This window comes from Mytilus trossulus, chromosome 1 (genome assembly GCF_036588685.1).
Source record: "Mytilus trossulus isolate FHL-02 chromosome 1, PNRI_Mtr1.1.1.hap1, whole genome shotgun sequence".
Lineage (NCBI taxonomy): Eukaryota > Metazoa > Mollusca > Bivalvia > Mytilida > Mytilidae > Mytilus > Mytilus trossulus.
In genome coordinates, this window is record NC_086373.1 from 60,295,187 (window position 1) to 60,306,650 (window position 11,464).

An 11,464-nucleotide genomic window follows, 5' to 3' on the forward strand; every position below is an offset into this window, starting at 1 on the left:
TCATTTGTTTTGCCTTGTTGACATAGTTATTTGTTTGTTTATTGATTATTTATATTCTTCCTTAATCTATAAATACGGATATCTTGAACAATTATCTCAAACAATTTTAACATTTACATATACATGTAGTTTATTTATATCTTGTCTCAAAGAAGGAATGCGGGAGAGTCTCATTGGATTTATTTGGAAATACTCTTCTCCCGTTAATGTTTAACAATTTTGATCATATGTACACACTTATGATACACATACGTAACTTATTTAAACAGCTCTTCAATCTATATTTAGTTAGCGTCCGCTATTTTGTCATCGTATGCATTTGGGATTTTCGTAAACTTTCGAAACATCTACTTCTAATTCAGAACATTATTTGTTTTATTAGCAACGTAGTAGGTCCTGGTGAAAGCAACAAAAGACAACATGTTATTAGTGATACTGATCCACACTACTTATCAATTGACTGTTACAGCTCAACGTGAGTAAATATTTTGCATCAAGCTTTGCTAGCTATATTTTATATTTATTACACAAATTTTTCATTCTTTAACGTTGCCGACTTTGACAGTCAATACCATATTATCATTTTATACCTCTACAATAGCTATAATAAAATGATTTAATCGATTCGCTTTATTGTCCCTATTCTGAGTGACTGTTCAATAATATCAACAATAAAAGAAATAGCGAGATAACTGTAATGATAGGCTGGTGTATATTAATAGATGTTTAGAGAATTCAGATGATCAGACTAAAAAGAGTATGCAACGTTGGTCTCAAACTAATAAATGTATTAAAACGTAATTGAAGTAGCTGAGTAATTACACATATCTTAGTTTTGTTATCATCAAATACATGAAATATGAAACAACAAAAGGGTCCATTTTCGTAGGTTCTTACTCAAAACTGTATATATATAATGTATATACCTTTCATAAGAGTGACTGAAAGTATTGAAAATCCAGCTGAGAATGTTTGTACCTTGTTTTTTTCTAATACTACAGTAAATAATATTTCCTTACAGTTAATTAAGAAGGCGAATGTTTATTTTGTGCTTAATGAACCACACTTATTAGTTGTTTTGATCCAATATTGTTTTCCGGATGTTAACAAATTTGTGCCTAAAACGGTCATCATGTTGAATTTTTCTTAACAGCTACTGAACAGTTTTGAATAGACTGCAGTTAAATTGTATAAAAGTACTGAAATTACTACTACAGTGTTAAACTCTGTAAACTACGACTTTATAATGTATTGTTGATACATTTTAGACGATATTGACATTTTCCAGACTGAAAATCATTTGTATGACTACATTTGCAAACAAACAGTGAATTATTTCAACTATAATTATTTCTTAGAATTTTTTTTATTGAAAGCTTGCATACTTCATTTTTTGTCCTATTAAAATATGTGACATATTTGAACGCTAAATACAAATAACGAACTAAACAGAGACATTGTAAACTCATCAATTTTGAAACATATGTATTTGCCTTATGTACATGTAGCCTAGTTAAGCTAAGTGACCTATAGTTAGGAGCCTGATGTTTGATATTTGTTTTCGTTCATTATTTATATCCTTAATCAGTCAGTTACTTGTGTTGTTTGAATGGTACATTTTTTGTTTTGTTTTTTAGCTAATTTTGCTGCTTACTTGTACGCCAAAACAGTGACCCAGATTTATTTGTTATTTTCCATGTCATATGTGTCTCATTGTCAATCATACCACATCTGATTATTTTGAATTGTACTCTTTTCTGACCTTTGTGTGTCGTTAAATGCCCCCTATTAGTAGTCTGTTTAAGACGTGCTTTCCTACTTACGCTATTTTTTGTAGATAAATGACATTTTAATACTGTATATGTCTCCCTACCGTTGTGATCCTCCCACGCAAGGCTCCTCGTTATGTATATAAGTAATTAAAGGATTATATAAACAATATATTATTTCTGAAAATGACATATCCATGCCAAACGAAATTCTTGGAAGATACTATTCACTAACAGATAAACCATGTTGTTCATGTTTTTTGTGTAATGGTGTATGGTTTTCGATGGGAAAGTTTATTGGGTGATGGTTTAGGGTATATGGTACAATAGCTTAGTATTTCGTGTATTCTGGAATCGTGTGAATGATTGGTGTAGTGCATGTGATTGGATTCATTTGCAGTTCAATATTTGTCAATTAAATAAACAGAACTGATGTGTTTTATGACGTTTTGGGTTAGATAGAATGAATTTTATAGATTTTATATTTTCTAATTTGTATATTATTTTTTTAACAGATAACCTTACACCATATGGAACAGCTTCACAGAGTTCTAATCATGAAACAAGCTTACCCCAAAATGCTATACAGCCACCTATATCAAATACATTTAGTATTTCGTCATGTGCTCATACAGCTCTTGTTCCTGGACCAGCTTGGTGAATGTTTCATTTTTCTTCTGGATATGCGTACATCACAAATATAAAACTATACTATAGAGAAAACTGTAAGTTTACTTCATATCTTGACTTACATCTAGAAATTGACAATGAGGGTCGGTTGAAGACAAAACTTTACGACAAAAGAGATGATTTCAGCTTTCCAATTGTGAACTTTCCATTTCTAAGTAGCAACATTCCAGCAGCACCTGCATACGGGGTTTATATCTCCCAATTGATACGATATTCCCGTGCTTGCATTTCCTATCATGATTTTCTTGATAGAGGGTTAATGCTCATAAGGAAGCTTTTAAACCAAGAGTTCAAAATGGTGAAGTTGAAATCATCCCTTCGTAAATTTTACGGACGCCATCACGAGTTGGTTGACCGTTATGGAATAACCGTTTCACAAATGATATTGGATATGTTCCTTACGTCGTAACTACAATCCCCTTCCCTTTCATGAATTTGACCTACCGAATTAGACTTTTTACCGGATTTGTAATCACATAAGCAACACGACGGGTGCCGCATGTGGAGCAGGATCTGCTTACCCTTCCGGAGCACCTGAGATCACCCCTAGTTTTTGGTGGGGTTCGTGTTGTTTATTCTTTAGTGTTCTATGTTGTGTCATGTGTACTATTGTTTTTCTGTTTGTCTTTTTCATTTTTAGCCATGGCGTTGTCAGTTTGTTTTAGATTTACGAGTTTGACTGTCCCTTTGGTATCTTTGGTCCCTCTTCTTTTACATAATATCATGACAGTTTTTTTATCTATAAAATCTAAATTTTTAATAATATTGTAACAATAAATGTCGACTATGTATTTAAGAATAACTTTTATGAATTCAATGTTTAGGTGACCTCCTATATCATTATTTGTTACACATGCACAATATACTTAAGGTAAAAGAAGTCAAGTTGACCATTATATGCAAAGTAATTTCGAACAAACGAATAATGCAAAAAGTGTCATTGTTTCATACAAATCGCACTAGCAAACACATGCAAACATATTGGTATCATACTCTAACTTTTATAAACCTGTTATTTACTTTTGACCTTCATTATTTATCCGTTATTATTTGTATTAACTACGTATTTGCATGCAGGTATCGCAAATTAAATCTATTTGTTCTTTGTGTGTTAATTTGCGTTTTTTTTTATTGAGTTAAGCCTTCCAATTGATATTTAATGTTGTATTTTTCTATGTTGTCATGTTATACTATTGTTTCAGAAAAGGAAGTTGTTTTGGAACAATTAAAACGTTTAATCCCGCTGCAAATGTTTGCACCTGTCCAAAGTCAGCAGTCTGGTGTATAATAATAATACTTTATTCCGAAAGCAATACAGCTTATATGATACATATACACAATTTTACACCAATATAAGAATTTCACAAGAAATATATAATATATATAATATAAGGTGTGCATGAAAGAACATATAATACATAATACATAATACAAAATACAAAATACGAGCGGAGAATGATATAATACTTAAATAAAGTGAGAACAAAAATATTATTTACTGCAATTAAATTCTAAGTTTTTCTGCAGATTTTAGAAATATACCTAAGTTATTCAATTCTTTGATATATCTGACAGATAACAACTGGATAAGTTTGAATGTAGAAGGATTTCTCCAATAATACTTTTTTATATACTTTTCTCGAATCTGACTATATTTTTTACATTCAAGTATAAAATGGTATTCATCTTCAATAGAGCTAGTATCACAATTTGTACATAGTCTATTATTTTTATCAACATTATAATATCTACCTGTTTCTATACTTAATATATGAGCTGATATACGATATTTACAAATGTATGGTTTGTATATATTATATACAGGTCTATCTAAATAAAATTGCAATGTATGTGCACTATACATGTATCTATACAAATGACATTTATTTGAATTCTCAAAAACATAGTTACTTCACTAATGAATGCAACAAGCATTTTTTTTTAATTGCGATAGAAAAATATCTTTACAAACTAATTAAATCCATATCTAAACAAAATATCTCTAATTTTACAACACCAGATTTGTTTATCGTTCTTTTTAATAAAACTTCTGTCATACATCTCATCATAGCAATTCTTTAATATACAATTTTCTGTACTCAAAATTTGTATCCAATATTTGACCATTCTATACTGCCTTTCAATGTACATTGGCAATCTACCTAATTCACAATAAATCATATTAGTTACAGCACTCATTTTGACTTTAAGAATACGTTTTAAAAAATACAAATGAACTTTTTCAATATTTGGTGCTATATGAAATCCCCATATTTCCCAGCAATAAATCAGTATACTTGCTACATAAGTATCAAATAATGATAACAAAGTTTCAGGATTATAATCATCATCATGTATTTTATTGAATATACTAAACACAGCCTTTTTACCCTGTTCTGATAGTTTCTTTTGAGTATTTTCAAAGTTACCAGTATAATAAAATAAAATTCCCAAATACATGAACTCGTTACATATATCAATAGCCTTTCCATTAATATACCATTGCTCTTCTGGTCTAATTTTCCCTCTGTTTCTAAAAACTACAATTTTGGTTTTTGACAAATTTATGTACAAATCATACTAATTTGAATAAACATTTACAGCATCGATCATATTTTGTAGATCAGTAATACTTTTACTAAATAAGACCATATCGTCAGCGTACATTAACAAGTACAGATTTAACATTGTAAGTTCATATGATTTACAATTTTGTGTAATAAATTCGATCTCCATATCATTGACATATAATGAGTACAACAGAGGAGATAAGGATTCCCCTTGCATTAGACCAACAGTACATTAAAAAAAAATCAAAACAATTTCCATTAAGTTTTACACAAGTTTTTAATTTGCTATACATAGATTTAATGACATTTAAAAGTCTACCAGTTACTCCACATCTGACTAATCTTTGCCACAATTTGTAATGTGTGACACTATCCAAAGTTCTAGTGTAATCTACAAAGCAACAGTATAAACGTTTACCATTACTCAAAGAATTAGTGATAAGGGAATAAAGGGCAAAGACGGCATCGACTGTTCCAAATCCAGAACGGAAACCAAATTGTACATCTGTCAACACATTAATCTTTTCACTCCACTGTAGTAACCTTGTATTCAGCAGCGAGGTGAAGAATTTCCCAACATGCGATACTTAAGATATTCCACGGTAGTTGTTAGGGTCATTCACGTCTCCTTTTTTAAAAACAGGTACAATAATACTGTTAATCCATATTTCAGGGAAATTTCCGGAATTAAGAATATTATTAAAAAGTTTGCACAATATTGGAATAAGTATATTTTCCAGCAATAAGATATTCGTTCATGATGTTGTCGAACCCAGTAGCTTATCGTATTTCAATTTCCTCAAGCATTTTTCTAATTCGGTATCTGTAAATGGAATGTCTAGTTCCTCGTGTACGTTTGGTAAAGTTTCTGTATTCGTTGCCTTGTCCGTTTCTGAGTTATTTGACATTAAGTTTTTAGAATGTTTCTGAAATTGTTCCAAAGTTATTTTATGTCCGTTTTCGGTCTTTGGTCTGTTGAATTTCTGGTAGAATTTCTTTGGGTTTTTTCTTCGCAAATTTTTTAACATATTACCTTGTTGATTTTTGTGTACTGTCTGTTTAGTCTCCGTACATTTATATTTCTGTTCAGCCAAGTTTAGTCTTATTCTGTTGTCGTTAGAATGGTTTGCATTAAATAGTTATCAAAAGTATCAGGATTATAATTTTATACGCCAGACGTTCGTTTCGTCTACATAAGACTCATCAGTGACGCTCAGATCAAAATAGTTAAAAAGCCAAACAAATACAAAGTTGAAGAGCATTGAGGACCCAAAATTCCAAAAAGTTGTGCCAAATACGTCTAAGGTAATCTACTCCTGGGGTAAGAAAATCCTTAGTTTTTCGAATAATACAAAGTTTTGTAAACAGAAAATTTATAAAAATGACCATATAATTGATATTCATGTCAACACCGAAGTGCTGACTACTGGGCTGGTGATACCCTCGGGGACGAAACGTCCACCAGCAGTGGCATCGACCCAGTGGTGTAAATAGTTATCGAAAGTACCAGGATTATAATTTTATACGCCAGACGCGCGTTTCGTCTACATAAGACTCATCAGTGACGCTCAGATCAAAATAGTTAAAAAGCCAAACAAATACAAAGTTGAAGAGCATTGAGGACCCAAAATTCCAAAAAGTTGTGCCAAATACGTCTAAGGTCATCTACTCCTGGGGTAAGAAAATCCTTAGTTTTTCGAATAATACAAAGTTTTGTAAACAGAAAATTTATAAAAATGACCATATAATTGATATTCATGTCAACACCGAAGTGCTGACTACTGGGCTGGTGATACCCTCGGGGACGAAACGTCCACCTGCAGTGACATCGACCCAGTGGTGTAAATAGTTATCAAAAGTACCAGGATTATAATTTTATACGCCAGACGCGCGTTTCGTCTACATAAGACTCATCAGTGACACTCAGATCAAAATAGTTAAAAAGCCAAACAAATACAAAGTTGAAGAGCATTGAGGACCCAAAATTCCAAAAAGTTGTGCCAAATACGTCTAAAGTAATCTACTCCTGGGGTAAGAAAATCCTTAGTTTTTCGAATAATACAAAGTTTTGTAAACAGAAAATTTATAAAAATGACCATATAATTGATATTCATGTCAACACCGAAGTGCTGACTACTGGGCTGGTGATACCCTCGGGGACGAAACGTCCACCAGCAGTGGCATCGACCCAGTGGTGTAAATAGTTATCAAAAGTACCAGGATTATAATTTTATACGTCAGATGCGCGTTTCGTCTACATAAGACTCATCAGTGACGATCAAGTCAAAATAGTTAAAAAGCCAAACAAATACAAAGTTGAAGAGCATTGAGGACCCAAAATTCCAAAAAGTTGTGCCAAATACGTCTAAGGTAATCTACTCCTGGGGTAAGAAAATCCTTAGTTTTTCGAATAATACAAAGTTTTGTAAACATAAAATTTATAAAAATGACCATATAATTGATATTCATGTCAACACCGAAGTGCTGACTACTGGGCTAAAATATTCAAAGCTAATTTGTATTGTCTATAAAGATTCTTGCAATCTTCTGAAATCCATGGTTTATCTATTTTAACAAACGATTTTCGACTTTTATTAGCATTACTATCTATACAATGTTAACAATAATCTGTAAATTCCACTTCTGTTTTGGTGTATTGTTCACAAATTTCTGTAAGCAGGTTATTCAAATCGCCAACACATTTGTCAATATCGTTCTCATGTTCCGTTAAATTTAACATTAAATCATAAAACTTTTTAACATTCGTCAGCATGTCATTTACAAGACCGTCTTTAAACCCTTCATTCCATTTCACTCTATTGTAAACAGATTTTACACAAGTACATTGATCATTAATCTTTCTATCAAAATTTAAATATAATTCAACACTTAATGGAGCATGACATGAAAACATATTAAAATCTTTAACAGTTAATGCCTTGATTAGAGTAAAAATACTGTCTTGTGATATCAACATATAATCAATTAGACTACAACCGTTTTTATTTTGAAAAGTATATTTACTACTATCAGTACCAAATCTGCCATTACATATTCGTAAAATTGTAGATTTACATATATCAAATTGTATATATAAACCATTTGGGGCGTTTAAATCTATCTGTAATTTTAACATCAGAAACATAATTTATAAAGTCAATAGTGTCAAATAAATGTTTTTCTTCTACAATAAAATCCGGTTCTATACCAACTCTTCCATTCAAATCACCTATGACAGACACAGTTCCTAAAGTTGCAAATAATGCAATGTGTTCTTGTAAAACATCAAATACATCAATATTATACTTTTTATAAGACACATTTCGATCAGGTGGCATGTAAATAACACACATATATAAATTTTTATTGTTTGGCATTTATTTGTTTGTCAAATTTTAACCAGATCATACAATCAACTTCATATTTAATTACTTCAATAAATTGACATAGCCATTTTTTATAGAACAATACTACTCCACCACCACCACATTTTGATCTAGCCAATTTTTTTTTTCATAGGCATCTAATTCAAACTCATCTGGACATTTGACCCAACATTCACTTAGACAAAAAACGTTGTATTCAGATACTATTTGAACAAATTCCTTATCACGTAGCTTTCGCACTAGGCCTTTTGAAATATTCCAAGCACATATATTAATAGCACTTTGTTGGGTCTCAGATATTTTATTTACACTCTCCGCTGACTCCTAAAATTCCCCTATTTCTCCGTTCACATAAAGTTTTTCACCTATAATATACGCTGTGTTATTCTGATTCTTTCTTTCAGCATTATCGGAACCAATTTTTTTCGCCGTTCAACAATTTCACGGGGATACTGCGGACTAATTCCAAACTTTGTGTCAAGTATTTGTTCCTTACAACGCTCATTTTCACCACTTTGGTCTCCTTCCCCCTGTTTGTCGGTGTTATTATCATTTGAATTAATTTTAACTGGTTCCTCATCGAATGAAAAAAAAATTAAAAAAAATAGTATAGTAGTTGTCTGTTTATGTAGTTTATACGTGTTTCTCGTTTCTCGTTTTATACAGATTAGACCGGCGAGGGAAGAACAAAAAAATTGCCAAAGCTTATTTACAGATCTAACATTGTTGAGTTGATGTTTAGACGAGTTGTATATACATAATGTACACAGCAATATATCACCCATCACTGCTGGTGATCCGATTGATAAATCTGTTGTAGAGTTGTCACTGGCTCAGACTTACTTATAAATATAATAATTTTCTGTGACTGTATCTTACATTAATTTGAAGGATCCTTTACTGTAGATATTGTAGCTGTTCTGCAAATATAACATCTCCATGCCTTATATATCATGTACTGTAGTACGACGCTAAATTGAAACTGACGTGAAAAGGTAACACCCGGCCACCGAAAGCTTTATTTTGAAGCCCAGGTGGTCGTGTGGTGTAACGAGACGGCTACAGTGTAGGCGATTTGGTGTCACGATATCTCAGTAGCATGGGTTCGAAACCCGGCGAGGGAAGAACAACAAATTTGCAAAAGCAAATTTACAGATCTAACATTGTTGGGTTGATGTTTTGACGAGTTGTCTATTTAATACATATTGAATGTATGCGTATAAATTGCAAATAACGAATGGCATGCTCTTGAAAGAATATCAGGATGTTGTCTAAAACATTTCTTAATTTCCTTTTCCAAAAGAAAACCTTGGTGCGCTATTTTTAAAACGCTTTTGTTGTATGTCCGTTTTCGATGGTTTCGTTTTCAATGTTCATCTTTGTGGTATTGTTTTCTAGCTGGTAATTCTAATTGTCACAATTTAAAATCAAATAATAATACACCGTTCATCTGTATATATAATATATTTTTTTTCTCTCGGAATAGTAACCGTGTAAAACTCATTTTCAAACTCAGTTCGATATTGTTTTGTGATACGCGATTACCCATCATATGCCCTAATCGAGGGGTATAATAATATTTACATCGTCGAGACTGTAAAATTGTGTGTTTTATTTTATTTTTTGTAGATGCTTATCGCATGGACGGATTTAAATTATATGTGACCAACTCATCAACTATTCCACCTGATGGTTATCTCTGTGATGAAGATGTCCCTGGTCTTCCTCATCCAAGCACTACCATGACAATACCATGTAGACAACTTGGAACATACATCATTTATTACGATAATACAGGCGATTACCAATTTGGACCAATCATTGAATTATGCTATGTTGCTATTACAGGTTAGTTTAATATCACTGTGCATAGTAGTATCTTTCTTTTTGAGCATATTTCTCCCAACTCTATCAGTCAATGTACTGTGGATTTAAATTCGTTATATTGATATTTAATTTCGTGGTTTTGCCGAAGCCTGCGTAAAAGGCTATAAGAAAATTTACCATTCATTGAACGTTCACTTTCGTGTTTTTCCTATACACGGGTGTCATTCGGTTTATCGAGAGAAATAATTGTGAATGAATATTTAACGGTAGTCAATTATTGCAAGACGATCGTGAAAGCTCTGATACCGGATAGTGAAAGAAATTCAATCAAGAAGTCATACTAAAGGTACTTGATGTACTTGGCATTAATTATTAAAGACATGTTCGTTTTCTTATTTAATTTTATGGTTTGAATTTAACATATCGTTGAACGCCTTTACAGATGTTTTATCTAAAAATGTATGTCTGAAAAAGAGTAACATACTTTCAAACATAAATTGCAGGATGTCGAAAGGGTATGTGGGGAACAGGCTGTTACACAACATGTCCATCAGTATGTATAGACCAACATTGCTACCCTGAAAATGGTTTATGTGTTTGGGGGTGTGGTGAACAGAAATGCTTGAATAACAGATGGGATAAACAAACAGGTGTTTGTAGTGAAGGATGTGTTAGAGAATTCTCGCAATTATGTAATTGTTTCAAATGTAAGTACATATGATAAGTACTGCAAGAAGATGTGGTATGATTGCAAATGAGATAACTCTGAATCCATGTCACAATTTGTGAAAGTAAACCATTAAAGGTCAGAGTACGGAATTTGACACGGAGCCTGGGTTCACACCAAACATCAAACAACGAACATAAACGATAAGTGTATCAAATTCTAGAAAATTATGAGTACCATTAAAAGAGACTGCTTTTTTATTTGGTAAATCACCTCGAGTCAACTTTTACGAAATCAATAAAATACTCAAAATTATTGCGCGAGGGCTTGAAAATACCAGTAAAATCAGCTACTGAAACTTTGAATTAAACGTGCAATTTCAAATAAATGTAACATGGATAATAGGTTTTACATCCTGCACGTCAGACGTGCAATCATGCACAGCAGAGTTGAAGAGCATTAAGAACATAAATATTTGGTGAAATCCAGGTTGCTGATCTATTCCTTGGCTAGAACATCTATACCACTCAAACGCAAATGTATATTATATTTGCA

General features: G+C 32.0%; 1 protein-coding gene across 1 annotated transcript; it reads left to right on the forward strand.

Moving 5' to 3' along the window:
* Positions 1-305: 305 nt before the first annotated feature.
* On the forward strand, positions 306-11,221 carry LOC134680857 (uncharacterized). The gene is made up of 4 exons (XM_063540130.1): positions 306-475; positions 2,285-2,494; positions 10,045-10,263; positions 10,746-11,221. Exons 2-4 carry the CDS (start codon positions 2,431-2,433, stop codon positions 10,961-10,963), a joined length of 501 nt encoding a protein of 166 aa, XP_063396200.1. The 5' UTR covers positions 306-475; positions 2,285-2,430; the 3' UTR covers positions 10,964-11,221.
* The last annotated feature ends 243 nt before the right edge of the window (positions 11,222-11,464 follow it).

Bases quoted from the DNA above. Each gene is read 5' to 3' on its own strand.
- LOC134680857 (XM_063540130.1), top strand. From the start codon at position 2,431: ATGTTTCATTTTTCTTCTGGATATGCGTACATCACAAATATAAAACTA. The intron at 2,495-10,044 runs GTAAGTTTACTT...TATTTTTTGTAG, and splicing joins ACTATACTATAGAGAAAACT to ATGCTTATCGCATGGACGGA. The intron at 10,264-10,745 runs GTTAGTTTAATA...CATAAATTGCAG, and splicing joins ATGCTATGTTGCTATTACAG to GATGTCGAAAGGGTATGTGG.